Below are 24,375 nucleotides of genomic sequence, written 5' to 3'. Positions count from 1 at the left end.
TAAGCTGATACTGTACCAGGGCTCCTCCACAGTAATAGTGCTCCCCAAAATCCCAACAATAGTAATAATTCTGTGCCAGAGTGCATTTAGTAGTAATAGTGCTCCTACAGTGCCCCCAACAGTAATTGTGTCCCAGAATTAATAATGCTCCCATAGTCCCCCAGTTGTAATAAACACCCCTTATAATGTGCGCCAGTACAAATAAATTCTCCGTTGTGTGGCAGTAAAAAAATAAATTAAAAAATCCTCTTAGTGCCCCCAGTAGAGTCAATGTTCCCCAGAGTGTCCTCATGTGTTCCAATGAGCCGTACTGTGTGCCACTACAAAAAACACCCCCAGTTGAGCTAAGGTGCCCATAGGGCCCCTATAATTTGTGCCAGTATAAAATACTCCTATATAGTGCCCCCAGAAGATACCCCCATAGTGCCCTTCATATGGTAGCAGTATTAAATGCCCCCTATAGACTGCCCCACATAGATGCCCCCATAATGCTTCTCTCCACCCTTCCCCATAGTGGCACCAAAATGGGTGCCAGTATTAAATGCCCCTATAGTCCTCTTTTCCCCCTTATCCATAGTGCCCCCCTAATGTGCCAGTATATAGGGCCCGCATTAGATGCCTGTCACGATGGGGAGTGGGGGAAACCCCCCACCGTGCGGTGTCAAAGGGTAAAAAGGGGGATCAGCCTGGCCAAAAGGAGTAATAAGGGAGCAGGTCACCTCCTATAGCGTCCCTAATCCTCTCCCTGACTCCTCACTGTATAAGCGGACCCTGATGGTAGGACGACTAATACTCAGGATTCCTAGAGACCCTAAGTCGCCCTGGTAATCCCTCACCAAGGATCAGGGAAGAGACGACCTGTTCATCCAAGTAATGGAGGAACAGGAGTCTCTATCTGAGGCCAGGCTGCAAGGAGGGGGGAACACATACAGCATATGGAGATGGCAGGTAAGTGAAACCCATAACACACTTACCTGCCACAGACACACTGACTGGAACCCGTGCACTAGTGCTTCCACACCAACATAAAAGGACACAGCACACACCACAAACCACACAGGAACCCAGGACACCCATAGCTGCAATAAACATGAGACTGGAATGTCTAGTAAACATGCTAGACACTAAACATCACCAGCCATGTAACACCACACAAGACATACAACACCCTGAACATAACCCACGCAAACCAAAACATAAGAAGGGAAGGAGACACTATAAGAACATCAACATCTATGACCACAAGGGTGGCCCTCACTGGACAGATGGAACACCCTGGACTGGAGCAGAGCTCCAGCACCAACAACAGCTGAGGTACCACTCACTCCAGCAAGGAAACCACGGAAGATAAAAGCCAAATGACCCAACCCTTACAGCACCAGACAGGGATGCTACAACTTAAAGGGGAAGTGCACACACAAGCATGCCAAACCACACTTTACCACCGGCAACCATGTCCCGGCAATCACCCAGAAGGCAGGGACACTGCCACCGCATGCTCTCACAGCAACACGTTGCCGTGGGCAACCGCAAGTGTGGCAACAGTGTCACAGCGCAAACCAAAGGCCGTGACAATGCCCCCATAGTGCTCCTTCTCCCCCCTCCCTTCATAGAGCTCCCCCATAATGTGCCAGTATATAGGGCTGTCTTTTTCTTTTCCTCGGATGCCATGGGGACCTGCCGGTACCGATTAGTTAAATCTAAAGTAGAAAAGAATGCTGCAGAGCCTAAGGCTGATAGGGACTCTCCTATTCTAGGCAAAGGATAGGCGTCTTTATGGGTGATGTTATTTAATTTGCGTTAGTCCACATAGCAGTAAGGGTGCATCCTAAGAGCTATGACATATGTCACACATTTACTAGCTGTTTCACTTGCTAGTACTTGGCTGGTGGTATGGGTCTGTATCTTTCTTTAATGGGTAGGTGGGACCCAGTAGGGATGGTGTGTTGGATCACTTCTACTTTCCCAAAATCTGTGCAGTGTTTACTGAAAGCAGCCTCATGCTCCTTAACAACCTTCAGGACACCCTCCTTCCACTCAGCGGGGGTGTTCTGATCCCCAATGTGCAGCTGCTCCCATCAGAGACTCTCTGGACAGACTTCTGCCTGGCTGGTAGACTGTGTGGCTGGACTGTTGAACTAAACAATATCATCATTCCCAATATGTAGCAAGAAAATTTAGACTAAAACCTTCAGAATCACAGGTGCATATCCATGAAGCAAACATAATTACAAAAAACAAAATGGCTGCACACCATTATATAAACAATAGAGCTAAGAAATGGGGGTTATTCTAGATAAAAGTGGTACAATACCGACAATAAATGAGTATAAATTAGTAATGGAAGCTCTTAGCGCACATACGTGTCAGGCCCATCTACCAGGCGTCACGGTGGCTTCCGCAGATGGGTCCCTATCACTAAATATACTGCCTCACTTTGGACTTACTTAAACCTCCAATATTCAGGGCTGTGTAGGAACCAGCTACAAACGTACTCTGCTCAGAAGTCCCAGGTAGATGGGCGTGTCCAGTCTAAGAGGTGTGCCACCCCCAATATATTGCAAGAAAATTTAGACTAAAACCTTCAGAATCACAGGTGCATATCTATGAAGCAAACATAATTACAAAAACCAAAATGGCTGCACACTATTATATATATATATATAAATAAACAATAGAGCTAAGAAATGGGGGTCATTCTAGATAAAAGTGGTACAATACCAATGGGGAAGCCACCTTGACGCCTGGTAGATGAGCCCGACAAGTATGTGCGCTAAGAGCTTCCATTACTTATTTATACTCATTTATAGGTAGATTGTACCACTTTTATCTAAAATGACCCCCATTTCTTATCTCTATTGTTTATATATACATTTACATTTAGTTTTTTGTAATTATGTTTGCTTCATGGATATGCACCTGTGATTCTGAAGGTTTTAGTCTAAATTTTCTTGCAATATATTGGGGGTGGCACTTCTTTTAGACTGAACACGCCCATCTACCTGGGACTTCTGAGCTGGGTAGGTGATATCCTCTATGTTCGGCGTCCCGCGTGTCTAGCACTGCATGTGCTGACGTGCTGTATAGACTCCCAGTGTTCGGATAGGTAAGAGTAACCTGAAACTTGAAAGTAGTGGAAGCGCTTCCAAAGTTGAAGTTTATCTGTATCAATCATGCGGATATCTTATTGTTCTTTCACCAAATGGTTCATCCGAACAGTATCTGGTACACATTTGATTGATTCCTTTACTCCGAGTGACACGGATCTGAAAGTACATCTCCGTGAGACACGCTTCAGGAATCTTACATTTTCAGATTGCACCGTTTTGTGACCTGGATATTCCAACTCCGATGGTGAGGTTTTTAGTATACTATATTGATTATTTTTTTTATTTTTTACATTGTGAATATTTTTTAGTCTGAATAAATAATTTACCACTATCACCGCACCAGAGTCCGCCATATCTGCTGATTCCATATATAGAGTGCCTGTCTATATTATTGTCTTTTTCGTTAATGCAGGTTACAGTCTCCCTAGCACAGTCGCTTGCAGCAGACCCCGCAAAGGGAACGCTTACAGTTCCAGGTGCTTATATGTTGCTGGTTATCCTCAGATTCCTGCTAGGGCATTCCTGTAGTCACCACTGGCTGTCTTGATCCACTGGGCTGGACCCACGATAACTTGCTCTGCTGGTGCTGGACTGTATCCTGTTCATGATGCCAAATTGCAGTGGATGGGTTTGGGGTGGTCCCAACGCTACTCTGGGTCTCCGGACACCATTGAGTTGTCACCACCTGTTGCTGCTCTCTGGAAGGGATGGTAAGGGGTGGTACACCCCAATGGGAAATAAGTCCAGAGATTCAAGGTCCGCAGTAACCAGTGTGCTTCTTTACTGCAGGAATTTAGGTGCCAAACAATACAGGTGAGGAATAGGGATGGCCTCTCCAGTCTCTTTCATGGCAGAAGAAGGCTTTGTTATAGAAAGGCCTGAGCTAGTAGTCCTTCTCTCTCTTAGAAGACTAGTACCCTGGACAAAGGCTGGTGATCCAGGGTCTGTGGCAAAGTATCTCAGTCTCAGCGTCTTCTTCTGAGAACTGTTCACTAACTGCAGAACACTAGGGACTCTGACTGCTCTTCTTATATACAGTTTCTGGCTAAGTCTACTTTCACACTCACGTTTTGGCTTTCCGTTTGTGAGATCCATTCAGGGCTCTCACAAGCGGTCCAAAACGGATCAGTATGCATTCTGAATGGAAAAGGATCCGCTCAGAATGTATCACTACAGTCTCTATTCCGCTTTGGAGACGAACACCAAAACACTGCTTGCAGCATTTTGGTGTCCGTCTGATGAAACTGAGCCAAACAGATCCGTCCTGGCACACAATGTAAGTCACTGGGGACAGATCTGGCACAATAGACTTTTAATTGTGTTCAAGACAGTTCCATCTTGGCTATGTTAAAGATAATACAAACGGATTCGTTCTGAATGGATGCAGATGGTTGTATTATCTGAATGCAGTGTGAAAGTAGCATAAACTAGAACCTTTTAGTGGGAGGGGTAGAGTGGAGAAACTCAGCACAAATAAATATAATGTTACAACTTCCGTTTCTCAAAGACTTGCATTAGAGCTTCAGTAATACTCAATAGCAACGACAAAGCAGTTTTCCAGACAAAAACAGGTTTTCAGACAAAATAACAGAACTAACCCAGACATTCAAAAGGTCAGTTTGTCTATAGGATACATATATACAAAAATATAAAATGCAGTTACACAGTAGTAAAAAGTATGTCAGTATAAGTTAACTCTTTAAAGTGTAATAAAGTGAGTTCTTTACTTTGCACAGGGGAAACAGGGGCAAATGTCCAAAAATGTCCAGACTTCAAAGTATCCCTGCTCCAGGGCACTACAATTCCAGATCAGCAAATTGCTTGAATGACCCACATTTCCCATGGGGCACCATCAGCATAACTCAGGTTCTAGGATTTGGGCTGGGGAGTGTGCAGGATATACCAAGCAGAGGTCATTTGAGCAAGAACAATATGCAGGTTCTCTTAAGGGCATGGCCACGCGGTGACACTGGTCGTGTCCAGGATCGCAGAGTAGCAGTGATCCCATAGAAATGTATAGGATTGCAGTGCGAGTAACAAAAAAAATCCAGCCATGCGACCAGTGTTGCTGTGTAGCCATATCCTAAATCTCTTGACACTGTGCCAAAGTCTCTGTTAATACATACTCTGATAATACAGATGAAACTCAAAAAATTTGAATATCGTGCAAAGTTCATTTATTACAGTAATCCAACCTAAAATGTGAAACTAACATATGAGATAGACTCATTACATGCAAAGCGAGATATTTCAAGCCTTTATGTGTTATAATTAGGATGATTATGACTTACAGCTTATGAAACCCCAAAGTCCCAATCTCAGGTGCCCTTTGCTCAGGGGGTATGGACTAATTAGCCGACTACAGTGTGACACTTTGAGCCTAGAATATTGAACCTTTTCACAATATTCAAATTTTAAGCTGCATTAATGCAATTCCTTTTAACTTGCATTACTGAAATAAATGGACTTTTCCACGATATTCTAATTTTTCGAGTTTCACCTGTACACATCTGGATGTCAAACTGTGGCATATTTGAAGCACAAACTCTGCTCTTCTCTGCTGCAGTCTAATAGACAGTAAATAACTCTGGTTCAAGGTGTAGGGGGGCCCTGTGAAGCTGCAGATGGGGTACCATGTATCTTCTGGAGGTCACATACCAGTACAATGACACTACAAGTAAAGGCACTACTGTGCCATCTGGGTTCATCCAGTCTTATCTAATAAAAGTTTCACTGTTGTATACCTCTGCTTGCTGTCACTGAATAGGAGCACTTTTGTTTACCCTCAAAGGCGAAACATTTCTATTACTTCTCACAGCTGAGTGTTATCAACAGTTGCATTCAGCATTCAGCGCAGAGAATCCTTAGTGGCTGATACATTATAACAAACTATCAGGTCAGGAGAAAGATTTGTGTTGATATGATTGCCTAGCCTGGATGCAATTTCACTTTTCAGATACAGTGCTCCCATTAGTGAGGTGGCCTCCTCAACCAGATTATCACAAGGGGAATGCTTTGAGTCCAACACCCACCTATCTATTTTTGATGACCTATCCTAAGGACAGGCCATACATTTTTAAATGTCAGCTCTTTAATTATCACTCCACTTTCCTATCCTACTAACAAACCTTACTTGGGGCCCAGTAATATGGCGGTCAGTGGGATTTTGGCGTATATTCTGCATGGTGTCTGGAAACAATGGGAGGCCAAACAGCCATTTGCACAGCTGACGGCTTAAAGCAGCATTGGCACCAGGAAAGGACATGCCCCTTCTGGGCGCAATCTCTGGAAAGACGCCACTGCTGCAATGGGTGTCCACTAACGGTTTAGCTCCATTCCACAGGCTAATCCGCCCATGTCCATCGGACCCTTATGCAGAAAAACTTCCTCCATCGCAGTATATCTGAAGGACTAGGAACATTTTTCCAATGAGAACATTAGGAAATCTGGGTGACATGTAAGAGGTAATGAGACCCGTAGAGGTTTTAACCCAACTTTCCCAGTAATAGATATAATTAGGAAATGTCTGTAGGGAATTTCTAACCACATTAGCTTTTTCTATATCTGCTTTGTGAACAATGGACCTTTTAATGGCGGCCATGAATGTATTTTACATGACTTGGTCTCTATATCATTAGTGTTGACCTATGTGGCCTCTGGTACTATTTAGCCACGTCTCACGGAACAGTTGAGTATTAAAGTTACAGGCTGTCTGTCTGCACACAAAACCTGTATTGTCATCTTATATTTTCTCTGCGAGACCCCAGGGACCCACGTGTGAATCTATCCATCAGATAGTACCAGACGCACCCATTAACTGCTGCACATCAAAAGTGCTAGAAGGTTTCTACTGAGACGATAGCGTCTCCGATCACCATAGTCAGGGGAACCATTACACTACACATTAATGGGTCTTAGTCTTACAGTAATCTGAGACTAAATAAAGTAAAGGAGTTCTTCTCATTCTTCTGGCCCCCAGGGTTAAGACTACATCTGATATACAGTCAAATAGGAAGACACTGTTGTGTACATTGCATGTAATTGTGAGTATCTATTTTTACTCTGTATATATGGACACTGCACAGTACCACTTCTCCTGTCCTATATACTGGGTGTAATTCTCAGTATCTGCTCTTATTCTGTATATATAGACACTGCACAGTACCACTTCTCTTGTTCTGTATACTGGGTGTAATTCTTAGTATCTGCTCTTATTCTGTATATATGGACACTGCACAGTACCACTTCTCCTGTCCTGTATACTGGGTGTAATTCTCAGTATCTGCTCTTATTCTGTATATATGGACACTGCACAGTACCACTTCTCCTGTCCTGTATACTGGGTGTAATTCTCAGTAACTGCTTTTATTCTGTATATATGGACACTGCACAGTACCACTTCTCCTGTCCTGTATACTGGGTGTAATTCTCAGTATCTGCTCTTATTCTGTATATATGGACACTGCACAGTACCACTTCTCCTGTCCTGTATACTGGGTGTAATTCTCAGTATCTGCTTTTATTCTGTATATATGGACACTGCACAGTACCACTTCTCCTGTCCTGTATACTGGGTGTAATTCTCAGTATCTGCTCTTATTCTGTACATATGGACACTGCACAGTACCACTTCTCCTGTCCTGTATACTGGGTGTAATTCTCAGTCTCTGCCCTTATTCTGTATATATGGACACTGCACAGTACCACTTCTCCTGTCCTGTATACTGGGTGTAATTCTCAGTCTCTGCCCTTATTCTGTATATGGACACTGCACAGTTCCACTTCTCTTGTCCTGTATACTGGGTGTAATTCTCAGTATCTGCTCTTATTCTGTATATATGGACACTGCACAGTACCACTTCTCCTGTCCTGTATACTGGGTGTAATTCTCAGTATCTGCTTTTATTCTGTATATATGGACACTGCACAGTACCACTTCTCCTGTCCTGTATACTGGGTGTAATTCTCAGTCTCTGCCCTTATTCTGTATATATGGACACTGCACAGTACCACTTCTCCTGTCCTGTATACTGGGTGTAATTCTCAGTATCTGCTCTTATTCTATATATATGGACACTGCACAGTACCACTTCTCTTGTCCTATCAGCATCCAGCCCACCTTTGGAGCCTCCCCTATCACAGACCCTCGTCAAATTGTTGCTGTCCCCTCCAAAGATCACTTGCCGACTGGTAAAAAGAAAAGGCTTAATCCTCATGAGGAGACACTTGCGGTCCCACTTACTCTGTGGGCCATAGATGTTTATTAATCTTAATTCTTGTCTCCCCGTGAGGACATCTAAAATCAGGCACCTTCCCATTTCTAACTCTATTATCCTCCTGCATTCCACTCTTTCGGAGGACTTAAAAATTACCGCCACCCCGCTATGTGGCTCGGCCGCAAGAGACCACAAGGACCTAGGCGCCATTCTCCCTTGGCTTTTGCCAGCAGAGTCGTACTTGTTAACCAGGTCTCTTGCAAAAACAAAATATCAGCTTCAATATGACTGAAAAAATCAAAGGCCAGGAAATGATCTATGTCTGACTTAATACTGGCAACGTTAATGCTTGCCAGTGTCAATGGGGTGAGTTCCGCCATCAATGATGATCGAGTTAGATTCTTTTTCCCCACCCCACCACCATCAGCATTTTCATCTGAACCATCATACTCCTTCTGTCTTTTCAAACATACAGAGACATCCATACCATCCTTTTTGCCCAAGGTTCCAGGCTTGGCCCCCCTCCAGAAGGTAATTTACCCCCCGAAGGACAGGACCCGGCAGCCTGCGAGGAAGCCCCCGCGTCCTCTGGCACCACACCCTCCTCCCCCCCCAGCTGAAGCAGTTGGGGGATCCTCGTCAAGGGCCTGGTACCGATTAGAGACTTCCACCAGAGGGGACCCAGTTGATCCTTCCTTAGGCCTCTGGTCAAGGATGAGTGGGACAGATGGATCCCACTCGACAGAGGTCTTACGACCCTCTCCTTTCTTCTTCTTCTTACTCCGCTTGTTCCTCCTACCCTCCAACCACGCTCTGCCACCCTCGTCCAGGCTTTCGCCGTACAAGGAGACAGGGTTGGCGGATGGGTTAGCCTCCACAGGTTGGGCCTCTGGTTCCCCATCGTCACTGTACCCCGGGTCACTACAACCGGGATCCTCAGCCAGACCAGCCAAAAGACCAGCTGAAGGGTCAGCTGCCACCTGTTCCCTATCTTTGCAGCGTTGTTTTTGCTGCCTGATCCTGGATGGCCTTTGCTTCTTCGGATCCTGTCTGCTTCTTCCAGCGCTAGTAGTTCCAGTGCTCGTCCCCTCACCAACCGGTTCAGTCCCGGCAGCAGGCTCCTCCCCAACGACAGACTCAGCCTCATGGCTAGTGCCTGCCTGATCTTGAGCCCGGCCCTGAACCGTGTTGGCGAAGGCAAGCGGACAGCGACTAAATGGGTTACCTAGGTCCCCACAGAGGTTGCACCAGATCCGCCTACAAGATGTGGCAAGATGACCAGTGTACCCACACTTCGCACAAATGCGAACATCGCATTATGCGCTGAAGTGGGTGGGACTGCCGCACTTGTGACAGACCTTTGGCTGGCCTCTATAGAACACCATAATCCTATCCCTTCCTATAAAGGCAGAGGAGGGAATATGAGCGACAGAATTGCCCCGATCAAATAGCTCAACTCTGAAGGTTTAGGCACCTGACCAGATGCCATGCTCATCGAGCACCTTGGCAGGGAACTGCCCCACCCTACCATATCAACTAAGCCGAGTCATGATGTCTACACTAGACAGTGATTCATTACAGGTCAAAACGGTCACTGTCTTCACAGTCGATTGGCGGGTGATGGCCTCAACGGCAAAACCCCGCCACTCCGGGGTGTTCTTCACCAGCTCATATTTAGACCAGAAAAGCTCCAAACCCTCCGGCCTAACAAAGCTGACGTCGAACATAGTCGTGCCGTAGTGATGTATGAGCGCAAAGATGTCATTCGCGACAAACCCCGCCCCCAGGAGAAGTTCCACAACAGTCTTCCTAGAAGGAGCTGCTGCTTCCTTACTCCTCTAATAGAGATGGGCCACATTCCTACGGTTCCTTCCCCGGTGTGGGGTGAGTCCATATGATCTCACCCCTCCTTTGTTCTCGGAAGACCCTAAAACCATGCCTTTCTGTCCAAAAAGCCAGGTCAACCGACCCTCCCTCTACCTGTATGGAAGTCCCCGATCCTTTTTTAGGGCCTCCAGGAGGCGCCGTTGCAAGTCACCCCCGCCAAAACCTTGGTCAAAGAGTCACCAGAAACAACACCCGCATACGTCTTTGTTTTTGCCATCCTCTCTCTCACATCCTTCCTCATTGCTTCCTTCCGCATAACTTCCTCCTCTTCATCCACTTCCGTATCCGCAATATACTCCTCAATCAAAGCTTCCTCATCCACCATCTCAATTTCTTCCTCATCCACAATCCCATTCACCAGTTTATTTGTATCCTCATTTATAAACTCGTTTATGTTCTCATTTACCCCCACAGCCACCTGCACATCATTACCCACAATCCCATTCACAACCACATTTGCATCCATATTTGTATTTGCATCAACCTTTATTTTTCCAACTGTATTACCTTTCACTCCCCCTGGACTGGTCTGATTCCCTAAAGAGACAGCAGAATCACTGGGGGCGGGCCCTGAGGAGCCCCCCGCAAAACCCGCAGCTGACTCCCCACCTCCCGCACCCCCACTGCCTCCATGGCCCACACAATCCTGGGATACTCAACCATAGTGTTCTCCCCAGTGTTCTCCCCAGGTTGCAAAGTCTTTACACCTTCCACTGATTTTAATGGTCTTTTCACAATTTTGACAGTTTTATCAGTTTCTAATGTTTTCTTTTCCTCTTTCACAGCACCACCACCTTGAACCTTGTCCGCAATCATCGCATCCTTGTCCACCCTCCTCACCTCCTTGTCCGCCACACTGTTTGGGGTTTTACACCCTGCGCTTCTTGTGACCACCCTACCACTACAGGAAGGGGGGTACCTACCGTCACCATCTTAGAATCAATCTCCCGCACTGTTTGACCCGATTCCACTACAGGAACCGGGCTGGGCACAGCAGCGGATTCAAAAAGCACAAATCCAATATTTTTCTCCTTTCTGATTTTCACCAGCTTATACTCAGGGACCTCCTCATCCCCAAATTACAGTCTGCCCACCGGGGACTCCAGCTGCCTGACTTCCACCATTAGCCTTTTTCCAGACCCGCTTTCATCCCCGGAGAGAGCCGCAATCAGGTCTGAGGGGTCCCCCTGGCCACAAGGCAGAGAGTCCGCCTCCGAAACTGGTGTTCCAGGTACCACCTTCCCAGCCTGCTGCCCTGACAGATTGGGGCCAGGCGTACCGGACAGTCCAGACATACACTGAAACCTGCAGTCATTCCTGAATTTTTCCAAGAATGGGCCGCCATTTTCCTCAATGGCTGACCTCTTCTCCTCCAAAACCGCGATTACCTGCTCCAACTTCACTAGTCTGGAGGAGAGGATTGCCTTCTTTGTCTTAGGCGCCATTTTCTATTGCATTTTTACATTTTTATACACCACATCAAGTCTTTTTAATTCCCTCTTGACCTTCTCATGCATGTTCAGAAAATATGCTATTCAGGAGGAAAAGGTTCCTGAAGACTCCTTAGGGCCCAAAATACCCCAATTAAAGGGAGTCTGTCACCAGATTGTGACCTAATAGACCGCTTACATAGCGCTCTAGCATAGCAGTCTATGATTCTAATGGTACCTTTGATGTTTGCTTGTGAAGTTCCCCCAAGGCAAAAACAGACTTTTATTCATTTGTAAATTAGGGCTCGCAAGTGCCCAGGGAGGGGTTCACCTCGTTGGAGCCCAGGCTGTTCTGCCTCTTTTCGTCATATCCCCGCCCCAGCCTCTTCCTCTGCCCGCCCCGCTCTTCCTTTGCGTCCTCCTTCTCTGCAACGAGATCCCGCGCCTGCACTATCCATTGCTTGGCCAGGGCATGCGCACTGCGATGACCATTGTGGGCACGGCATCGCAGTAGCTACTACGCATTCAGCGGCGAGGAGGCGGACCAGCGGTGCGCATGCCCCGGCCAAGCAATGGATAGCGCAGGCGCGGGATCTCGCTGCAGAGAAGGAGGACGCAAAGGAAGAGCGGGACGGGCAGAAGAAGAGGCTGGGGCGGGGATATGACGAAAAGAGGCAGAACAGCCTGGGCTCCAACGAGGTGAACCCCTCCCTGGGCACTTGCGAGCCCTAATTTACAAATCAATAAAAGTCTGTTTTTGCCTTGGGGGAACTTCACAAGCAAACATCAAAAGTACCATTAGAATCATAGACTGCTATGCTAGAGCGCTATGTAAGCGGTCTATTAGGTCACAATCTGGTGACAGACTCCCTTTAAGCAGTCTCTCAGCCACTGGGCAGGAAGAACCCCCGACACCAGGCTTTTTTTATAATAACTTTGGCTCCGGGCTGAGGCACCGACACACACATACCACATGCAGAATCACCTACCTCAGCCTCTGGCCTCGTCACCTTCTCCACGGCCTTCCCTGTATCCCGTCCCACGGTCCGTCCGGCAGCTTGTCCAGCCACTGCACTTTTCATTTTTTCACCCACTGCTTGTGCAGCAGCGGGCCTTTCCACAGCATCCTGCTTTCTTGGGTGCTGACTCATATTGTCCAAAGAGGATCCCAGGCTGGTTGCTCTCCTGGGACCCCTCCGGACCTCACCTGGTACTCCATTGGGCTCACTGCAGGGATCGCGGCCACTCCTAGTAGCGGGGCCCCTCCTGCCCTCCATTCCTTGCGACCTTGCGGCCGCTTGCTGCATTGTCTTCATAGCCGCATCGTCGTCCACCTCCAGTAGCGCCGAGGTATCTAAGCCCAGGTCTCCAGTCCTTGAGGCCCTCCTCTCCACTCGCGCATCTCCGCCACAGCTGCCGACACGTGGTGATGAACGCCGGCAGGCGAAGGCCCGGGGATCCATACCGGGAGAAACCGCCACCCCCTGGGGAAAGGGTAGCGATTCCACCGGCAAACAAAGCGCTGGTAAGCCTCCCGGACCTCACACACACACACAACAGGAACAGGAAAGGAACAGAAACTCCTCCCACCACTTCTCCTGTCCTGTATACTGGGTGTAATCCTTAGTATCTCCTCTTATTCTGTATATATGGACACTGCACAGTACCACTTCTCCTGTACTGTATACTGGGTGTAATCCTCAGTATCTCCTCTTATTCTGTATATATAGACACTGTACAGTACCACTTCTCTTGTCCTGTATACTGGGTGTAATTCTCAGTATCTGCTCTTATTCTGTATATATGGACTCTGCACAGTACCACTTCTTTTGTCCTGTATACTGGGTGTAATTCTCAGTATCTGCTCTTATTCTGTATATATGGATACTGCACAGTACCACTTCTCTTGTCCTGTATACTGGGTGTAATTCTCAATATCTGCTCTTATTCTGTATATATGGACACTGCACAGTACCACTTCTCTTGTCCTGTATACTGGTTGTAATTCTCAGTATCTGCTCTTATTCTGTATATATGGACACTGCACAGTACCACTTCTCTTGTCCTGTATACTGGTTGTAATTCTCAGTATCTGCTCTTATTCTGTATATATGGACACTGCACAGTACCACTTCTCTTCTCCTTTATACTGGGTGAAATCCTCAGTACCTGCTTTAATTCTATATACTGTACAGTCAGGTCCATAAATATTGGGACATCAACACACTTCAAATTTTTTTTGGCTCTATACACCACCACAATGGATTTTAAATAAAACAAACAAGATGAGCTTTAACTGCAGACCGTCAGTTTTAATTTGATGGTATTTACATCCAAATCAGGTAAACGGTGTAGGAATTACAGCAGTTTGCATATGTGCCTCCCACTTGTTAAGGAACCAAAAGTAATGGGACATAATAATAATAAATCAAACTTTCACTTTTTAATACTTGGTTGCAAATCCTTTGCAGTCAATTACAGCCTGAAGTCTGGAATGCATAGACATCACCAGACGCTGGGTTTCATCCCTGGTGATGCTCTGCCAATCCTCTACTGCAACTGTCTTCAGTTCCTGCTTGTTCTTAGGGCATTTTCCCTTCAGTTTTGTCTTCAGCAAGTGAAATGCATGCTCAATCGGATTCAGGTCAGGTGATTGACTTGGCCATTGCATAACATTCCACTTCTTTCCCTTAAAAAACTCTTTGGTTGCTTTTGCAGTATGCTTTGGGTCATTGTCCATCTGCACTGTGAAGCGCCGTCCAATGAGTTCTGAAGCATTTGGCTGAATATGAGCAGATAATATTGCCCGAAACACTTCAGAATTCATCCTGCTGCTTTTGTCAGCAGTCACATCATCAATAAATACAAGAGAACCAGTTCCATTGGCAGCCATACATGCCCACGTCATGACACTACCACCACCATGCTTCACTGATGAGGTGGTATGCTTAGAATCATGAGCAGTTCCTTTCCTTCTCTATACTCTTCTCTTCCCATGACTCTGGTACAAGTTGATCTTGGTCTCATCTGTCCATATGATGTTGTTCCAGAACTGTGAAGACTTTTTTAGATGTTGTTTGGCAAACTCTAATCTGGTCTTCTTGTTTTTGAGGCTCACCAATGGTTTACATCTTGTGGTGAACCCTTTGTATTCACTCTGGTGAAGTATTCTCTTGATTGTTGACTTTGACATACACCTACCTCCTGGAGAGTGTTCTTGATCTGGCCAACTGTTGTGAAGGGTTTTTTCTTTACCAGGGAAAGAATTCTTCAGTCATCCACCACAGTTGTTTTCTGTGGTTTTCCGGGTCTTTTGGTGTTGCTGAGCTCACCGGTGTGTTTCTTCTTTTTAAGAATGTTCCAAACTGTTGTTTTGGCCACGCCTAATGTTTTTGCTATCTCTCTGATGGGTTTGTTTTGTTTTTTCAGAGTAATGATGGCTTGCTTCACTGATAGTTATTTGGATCTCATCTTGAGAGTTGACAGCAACAGATTCCAAATGCAAATAGCACACTTGAAATTAACTCTGGACCTTTTATCTGCTCATTGTAATTGGGATAATGAGGGAATAACACACGGCTGGCCATGGAACAGCTGAGAAGCCAATTATCCCATTACTTTTGGTCCCTTAAGAAGTAGGAGGCACATATGCTAACAGTTGTAATTCCTACACCGTTCACCTGATTTGGATATAAATACCCTCAAATTAAAGCTGACAGTCTGCAATTAAAGCACATCTTGTTTATTTTATTTTAAATCCATTGTGGTGGTGTTTAGAGCCAATTGTGTCGATGTCCCAATATTTATGGACCTGACTGTATATGGATGCTACTTGGTACCACATGCTGTGTTTACTAACTCTGATTTTCTATTACTCTTTATTTTATTTTTTCCTATTTTTGTTCTTTTTTAAAAAAAATTATAGGACAAAACTAACCGTATTTCAGGGAGAGAGAATAAATGAAATGCACACGTTTTTCAAGGATCCATTTTTTGCAGAACAAAAATCTGATATGACCATGTGTGTGTCAGGAGAAGGATAAGACCATGCTCCTTCATGGAAAAAGCAATGTTGTCAACTTAACCATTAGGTTGGATCCACAACTGACTTATTAGCTGCGGATTTGTTATCATATATTTTTTTCGTGTTGCACATCTGCAGTGTTGTAAAGTACCAGCAAAGTGAATGATCTTCCAGTAATTCTCCGCCACACGTGGCAGAAAAAATCTGCAGCAGAAACTGACCTGTGGTATGGATTTTAAATCTGCAGCAGGTCAATTTACTGTGGATTTCATCACCGATTTCACCCTCTCCAATACAAAGAATGAAATTGCAGCTTTTTTGCAACAAAATTCTTAGCGTGCGAATGCACCCTTACACTGCTCTGCTTGTGTGTCACTTCTTAGTGCGGTTCTAAAATTCTTTTTAAATCAGATTGTTTTTATTGAAGATTTTTCATTTTAACAAAAGACAGAGCCCTGTCTCCCACTTTTCCCCCTCCCTCCCTCCTCCCAACATACCCCATGAGACAATTATGAGTAGAAAACATTGCATCAATTTATCTGACATATCATTATCTTAGTTTTACGTTGTCTCAGTACCTTAATTCAGACCCATGCAGTTATGTGCCATGTGACATGCTTTACTTAAATACCCAGAAATGTATAGACGTACCTGTTATCACCTTATTTCCGAAACCCCTAAAGCTATCCATCTTATTTATGTTCTCCGCCCCCCCCTTCTATTTCTTCCCATACTACACACATTCTCTTGCACACTCTCTCAGTCTATTACAATTGCAGATTATAATGTTGAATCCATAACGACCATATTTTCTCAAACTTTTTTAAGCAGTTCCTTTTTTGATATACATAATTTTCAAGACTAATCAGCCCGTGTATTTTTTTTACCAATTCTACGGTTCTAAAATTCTAATCATGAACTAGAAAGACCAGCATGAGCAGTTCTATAGTTTCTGTACAGATCGGGGAGTTGTGCAGAGGACTAAATTGTGGGATGAGCCAAGAAAAGAATGAAAGTGATAAAATAAGCCCTATGATCATCAGTGACTTTTGCAATCTATGGGGGCTCCTTCGATAGCGTCCCTTAATTCTGTGTATCCTTTTGTAATTGTGCCAGCAGGATAAGGTCATAGGAGTGGGGGCAGGGGTGAAAATATAAATCCTGTTTTCACAGATGAAAGCCCTCACTGACTGTCACATGTGGGGTGCCCATCTGTCTGTATATCTCGGACCCCTCCCTACCCCTGCACCCTGTGTCCTTGGGCTCTGATCTGCTTGAATAATATAAGAAGAATAAATTCCCCCCACTTATATTAACCTCATAGTCACCATTACCACTTCCCCGGGGTTGGTCACTCAGCTTTCCAAGGCCCCTGAACAGAGTAAGACCTCTTTCATATGTCAGTGAATCACAGACTTGTGCTGTCTGTGTTCTCCATGGACAGCACACGTGTCCATTGATTTCGTGTGTGTTTATTCACATGTCTCTGTTTTGCCATGGGCCATAGAGCAATGAAAGCTTGCACTGCTTTGGTCCATGGTGCAGACCAAACCCCATTTATATCTATGGGTCCACAAAAACTGCTGGCCTCCATGTTATGTCAGTGGATTTCACTAACCATTGGGAGGCTCTGGAAATTCCTTTTTCAGCCTAGCAGTGTACATGGAATACAGATGGCACACGGAGAACAAAAATATGACACATTGACCAAAAACAACACCATCATGGATGCGGACGAGTAAAAGAGGCCTAAAAGCAATCATTAGGAAATGTTACAATTCTAGAGTCTGGGAAATCTAGGTAACAATCGTGCAGGAGCTGTGATGGCCTCCATATTGTTTATCACCCACCTTTTCCATATATGACTATGGTTATAATTTGAGCTGAAAAATGTCAACAATTTAGAGATTATCTGCAGATCTATATACTACACAACAGTGAATTATTGTAGGTACAACCATCCCATTAACCATACATTATATATGCTCTATTCATCAGGATACAGCAGCTGGAGGGAACTGGGCAAAGCACTGGCACACAATAATATACCAGCTGTGGACCCGAATCTGCAGTTCTACCAACCGGAGAGACAGCAGGAGGTGAGCGAGCATTTACGTCATGTTTTTTTCTTGTTGGATTTCCTGGAAAGGGTTGTCTACTTCTGTCCAACAAGGAGATTGGGGTCCTATAGTATACATAAAAACAGGGGTGTAGCTAAAGACCCCTGCTGCCTTAGGAAAACATTGAAACTGTACCCCCTCCCATGCCAAATTCTTGACCTAACCCCTTCCCTCCAGCCACAGGTGTAACTTGACCAGCGTGCACTTTCTATAATCCCGGTGCCTTCTTATTTGGTACAGGGGTCTATAAGCCCCCACAGGCTCCTGGGCCCAGTAACGGCTGCTACCTCTGCACTCCCTATGGCTACGCCCCTGCATACAAATATGTCATATAGTAATAACTCTATAAGAGTTTGCACGTAGAACATATCCCCTGCTGTCCACTGTACAAATCTGGTATCTTACAAAAATTGGCATAAAAAAACGGTCTCCTCCACCGCACCATATAGAGATGGCACCTAGGATTAGAGTACTTTACAGCCCACCATAAAAGGAGGCGCATACATAACAAAGGACATGTGGTCATTAAGGGGTTAATGCTAGTGGGGAATAAATTTGAGCGTTTTCCTTTGTCCAGTAACCTATACATTATCCTTATGGGTGAACATAAAGCGTAATTGTACCGTGTGCGCCAATCCTCTGTGAATACTTCTCAGGTAACCTTCCTGTGTCAAAGCATTTGTGGGTTGAAGGTTGTTCATCCACCCACCTGCTGCTAATCCTTTCACATGATTCCAGCCGGTTTATACAACCTTTATTCCATAGGACACATTGGAATACAACTCTCAGGATGTGTGGCCTGCACGATTAAACTTCTCAGCTTACTCTCTGTGATCACTTAATTTTAGTACATGAATCTACAGGTGCACAGGAAGTTCTGTACACCTGGCTGCCTCTGTGCTGCAAAGACTTGTTTTATGCTCTTCCCACTCAAGTATTAGGAAAAGGAACATTTCTCAACAGACTATCTGATTTTATGTTTGTTGCTTCCCTCATGCCGCTTTTATTCTAATTTCTTCAGCTTCAAGACACCACATCCTGGAATCTTTCTGTGCCCTGGAAGCCAGAGGTAAAATATATTAGAAAGAGATAGGTAGATAGATAGATAGATAGATAGATAGATAGATAGATAATCCAGCCTGCAGTTAAATATTTTATGTGTTTTTCAGTTTGCTGGACACGTAAATCTCCACATATTTGAAGACTGGTGTGGAAGCAGCATCCAGCAACTCCGCCGCAATCTGCACTTTCCTCTTTTCCCTCATGTGAGTACATTTAAGCCACGGCACTAACTACTATCATGTCACTCACACACCATTTTGTCCCTAGAGTATTTTGGCCAAAAAGCCTAAAAAATTTCTGACTTAGAATTCACATGACCATATTTATGTGTCCACATCCATTTCGCAATTTTGCGGAATGAATGAGGACCCGTTCTTCCATTCTGTGGCCCCACATGTACAAGAATATAACTACTATAATACTGCCTCCTATGTACAAGAATATAACTATTATAATGCCTCCTTTGTCCAAGAATAAAACTACTATAATCCTGCTTCCTATGTACAGGAATATAACTACTATAATACTGCCTCCTATGTACCAGAATATAACTACTATAATACTGCCCCTATGTACAGGAATATAACTACTATAAAACTGCCTCCTGTATACAAGAATATAACTACTATAATACTACCTCTTATGCACAAGGATATAACTACTATAATACTGCCTCCTATGTACCAGAATATAACTACTATAATACTACCTCTTATGTACAAGAATATAACTACTATAATACTGTCTCCAATGTACAAGAATATAACTACTATAATATTGCTCCTATGTATAAGAATATAACTACTATAATTAGGCTCCTATGTACAAAAATATAACCACTATAATATTGCCCTATACATACAAGAATATAATTAGTATAATACTGCCTCCTGTATACAAGTATATAATAATGCTGACCCCTATATACAAGAATATAACTGCTATATTACTGCCCCATATATAAAAATGTAACTACCAATCCATAATACTGCCTCTGAAATACAAGAATATAACAACTTTACTACTGACCCCTATGTACAAGACTATTGACTACAATAATATTGACCAGTAGGTACAAGACTACTATTACTATAATACTGCCTCCTAGGTACAAGAATATAACTATTACAATACTGCTCCTATGTATAAGAATATAACTACTATAATACTGCCTCCTATGTACAAGAATATAACTACTACAATACTGCCTCCTATGTACAAGAATTTAACTACTATAATACTGCCTCATATTTACAAGAACATAACTACTTTAATACTGCAATCAACAAAAGAGGAAGCTAGCTCTCGGGCGAGTCCAGGCATGGGAAAGGTTAGGAACACCAGAAAATAGCAAAAGCTTCCAGCCAAAAAATAAAATTCACCGATTTTTATTAAATCTTCATAAAATTCCAAGGTAGAAAACACAAGTAGAGGTATATAGGAACTGTTGACACATTTCAAGTTCATGGAACACAAAACTAAGAGTGCTCCAGGCACTTAAAAAGCATCAACAGTTCCTGTGTACCTCTGTTCTACCTTGGAATTTTATGAAGATTTAATAAAGATCTTTCCAGCTAGGAGCTTCTTTACTTTGACTATAATACTGACTCCTACATACAAAAATATAACTACTATAATATGGTCTCCTGTGTACAAGAATATAACTACTATAATACTGCAAAGAAAGAAATGGGGGTTAGTTAGCACATCCCAGTGCGCAGCTGCAAGTCGCCATGGCTGAAAGCACAAAAGCAAAAACAAACACAGTGCAACAGCACTCCGCAAACACAAATAACAAAGTAAGTACAATCGTGTCATAGTCACTATAGAAATGTAAACTACAAATTGGCGTGGTATTAAAATGCAGGAAGTGCTCAACCCCATATGCAGTGGTGCATCTATACCGGGGGTGGGGGGGCAGATCCTGAACTTGTGGTCCGCTGCTAATGGCAATCCCCAGCTAATATGCATACAATGGAGGATGCCTGCAGCGGACCACAAGTACCACAATGGACATCCTACATTGGATAGCAAATGTGTGGATGTGATAAACAGGATATATAATATAACAAAAACAAAGACAGGTGCACTCTGCGGTCTTACTAAGCCCTCAAACTGGTGTTAAAATAGAGAGATTAGCCAGCATGTCCTACGTGAGGACATGTCTGAGCCCGAGCACTGCGCCAAGGTTTCTCAAGTAGCTCGGGACCTAACGCTAAACTTACCTGAGTCGGACCTTGCGCTCCTGTAATTCGATCACTGGCTCCTGGTATTGCCCACAAGACCCAGGTAGGTTTAGCGTTAGGTCCCGAGCTACTTGAGAAACCTTGGCATGGTGCTAAGGCTCAGACATGTCCTCACGTAGGACATGTTGGCTAATCTCTCAATTTTAATAACAGTTTGAGGGCTTAGTAAGACCGCAGAGTGCACCTGTCTTTGTTATATTACTATAGAAATGTACCAATGCTAATGGCACATTATAAATGTGATATTCTTGGCAAAAACATTTTGTAAAAAAATTATTTGTGCCTGTGCACCACCAGCAAGGCGATCTCTTTAGGACCCTACACTAAATACTGCCACTGCTGGTGCCACACTGGCCTCCATTAAATACAGGGAATTTAATACAGCCTCCTATATACAAGAATATACCTACTATAATCCTGCTCCCTTGTACAAGAATATAACTTATATAATACTGCCTCCTATGTACAAGAATATAACTACTATAATACTGCCTGATATAGAAGATTATAACTACTATAATACTGCTCCCATGTACAAGAATATAACTATTATAATACTGCCCCTATATACAAGAATATAATGACTATAAGGCTAGGTCTACACGACGACAATTGTCCTGTGACAATAAGTCACGCGACAGATAGGGCACAACTACACTGCAACATTTGTCGCGCAACATTTTGTTGCACCAATGTCGCGCAACAATTTTTATAATGGCAGTCTATGGTGTCGCACTGCAACATGTGACATGCTGCGACTGCGACGCCACAATCGCAGAAAAATCTATTTTGAATGAATTTTCTGTGACTGTTGCGTCGCAGTCGTTGCAGTGCGACACCATAGACTGACATTATAAAAATTGTTGCGCGACATTGGTGCAACAAAATGTCGCGCGACAAATGTCGTCATGTAGACCTAGCCTAATACTGCCTCCTATGTACGACAATATAACTACTATAGTACTGCCCCTATATAATAGAATATAAATACTATAATACTGCCCCTATGTACAAGAATATAATGACTATAATACAAACCGGATTCCCAAAAAGTTGGGACACTATACAAATCGTGAATAAAAACTGAATGCAATGATGTGGAGATGGCAACTTCTAATATTTTATTCAGAATAGAACATAAATCACAGAACAAAAGTTTAAACTGAGAAAATGTACCATTTTAAGGGAAAAATATGTTGAATCAGAATTTCATGGTGTCAACAAATCCCCAAAAAGTTGGGACAAGGCCATTTTCACCACTGTGTGGCATCTCCCCTTCTTCTTACAACACTCCAAAAGACGTCTGGGGACCGAGGAGACCAGTTCCCCAAGTTTAGAAATAGGAATACTCTCCCATTTTTGTCTAATACAGGCCTCTAACTGTTCAATCGTCTTGGGCCTTCTTTGTTGCACCTTCCTCTTTATGATGTGCCAAATGTTCTCTATAGGTGAAAGATCTGGACTGCAGACTGGCCATTTCAGTACCCGGATCCTTCTCCTACGCAGCCATGATGTTGTGATTGATGCAGAATGTGGTCTGGACTTATCTTGTTGAAAAATGCAGGGTCTTCCCTGAAAGAGATGACGTCTGGATGGGAGCATATGTTGTTCTAGAACCTGAATATATTTTCTCGCCCAGTTTCCTTGGGGGACACAGAAGACCTTGGGTATAGCTCATCTCCCTAGGAGGCGTGACACTAAGTAAGAACTGTTAGCCCCTCCTCCACAGCTATACCCTCAGCCTGGAGAGAGAGACTGTCAGTTTTTAGCTTAGTGTCCAAGGAGGCAAGACACTCCCTGCTACTGCAGGGCTGTTTTCTTCTTGTTTTAATTTTAGATTTTTACTTTTTTCTTTTCTTTTTGTTCCAGAACATCAGGGACAACAGAGACGCACTAGACCTCTCTGTTTCTCCCGGGGTCGAGCTGCGCCAGTGCCGGTCATCCGCACTGCTGCCTCCCCCACAGAAGGCAAGGTGGATCAGGGCAGCCCAGCTCCCCTACATCCCGCCAGCGCAAGGGTCGCCCGCACGCCAAGTCCCTCTTCCAGCGTCCTGCCACTACGGTGCCAGTAGCTGAAGGGGCGACCCTGCTGGAACGGACCGAGGGTGAAGACGGCTGTGGTGAGAGATTGGCTTCTCCAGCCCTACGTCCCCCCCCCCACCCCGGTCTCCTGCGTGCCTGACCCCCATACTGACAGGGCCTCTGGACCCTTTTGTCCCTGCTAGTCCTAGGCTGGCCCCTGGCTGCCACAGGGCGACATTCTGCTCCCTCTCCTCCCCTCCATAGGACATTGGCACCCTTCTCCCTGACAAGAAGAATGCCTGGGGAGCTGCAGAGGTTCGCACCTAGCTGCCCCTGACGTAGGGGTTATGCAGGCCTCCCACCCTCACAGACCCGGTCTCAGGGTCCCCCTCCCTCTTACCGGCCACTGCTTCAGGGCCAGAGGGCCCGCGCCTTGCTGCCCCTGACCCATCACGGGCACCGGTCCAAGGGCAAGGTGGTTGTGGCTGCCGGCCATATGGAGCGCTGTTCTAGGCCAAGGGCCCGCTCCAGGGGTGAAATGGCTGCCGGGTCATCGCTTCCGACAGCGGGTGGGCACCGCGGCCTACAAATGAGCGCTATGCCTCAACAGCCCCCGGCCGACCGTCGGAACATTCCGGTCGGCCGGGCGCCGCAAAATGTTGTTCCCCTCCTGGGCGACACTTCGCGGCAGCGATCCCACTCTATCCGGGTCCCCAGCTCTTCCGGCCCGCGGGGTGGGCACCCGCGGCCGGTATGTGCCGCTCCGTAGGCCCGGCCGGTACTTTAAATACTGTGCGGCCCCGGTCAGCCGGGCGCCGCTAAAAATTTAGACCCCGGCTTCACGGCCTGCTAGGCCGCAAAATTCGGGCCTCTGTTGGAGGGGGCTGGAACTTCTCCGGGCGCGAATCTTCCCGCCTGGAGGTTCCCCCGCCCCCAGAGGATCGCAGTGCCGCCCCCAGGCCGGATCCCTGTTAACCCCTTGGGTACAGGCCGGCTTCCGATGGGCCTGTGTGGCTTTCTGCCTCAGTGAGGCTGGGTTATAATAAATAAATTAAACAAAAAAAAAAAAAAAAAAAAAAAGAAATTAAATTATTTATTAATATGACTTGTGGGCTGCGCAGGACACTGCAGCCTCATCTCAGAGTGCTGCCTGTATACATGCCCCCCTTCCATAGGTGGCATGGTGTCGCGCTCCCCGGCTGCGGCGCTACCAGGGTCATTTCCCCTTCTAGGCGGTTTTTTTGCCCTCTCCGCGCTA

The 24,375-nt window shown here is 45.1% G+C and overlaps 1 protein-coding gene across 1 annotated transcript in view; it reads left to right on the top strand.

Annotated features, from left to right (window-relative positions):
- Positions 1 to 24,375, top strand: part of B4GALNT3 (beta-1,4-N-acetyl-galactosaminyltransferase 3) — a 126,807-nt gene that overhangs the window by 32,138 nt on the left and 70,294 nt on the right. The window contains 3 exon segments of the mRNA XM_044281390.1: positions 17,666 to 17,766; positions 18,809 to 18,856; positions 18,957 to 19,052. Coding sequence (XP_044137325.1) covers positions 17,666 to 17,766; positions 18,809 to 18,856; positions 18,957 to 19,052 — 245 coding nt within the window.

Source organism: Bufo gargarizans, chromosome 2, assembly GCF_014858855.1.
Source record: "Bufo gargarizans isolate SCDJY-AF-19 chromosome 2, ASM1485885v1, whole genome shotgun sequence".
Taxonomy (NCBI): domain Eukaryota; kingdom Metazoa; phylum Chordata; class Amphibia; order Anura; family Bufonidae; genus Bufo; species Bufo gargarizans.
Note: the sequence above shows the minus strand (reverse complement) of the source record. Positions and strands in the feature narration are given on the sequence as shown.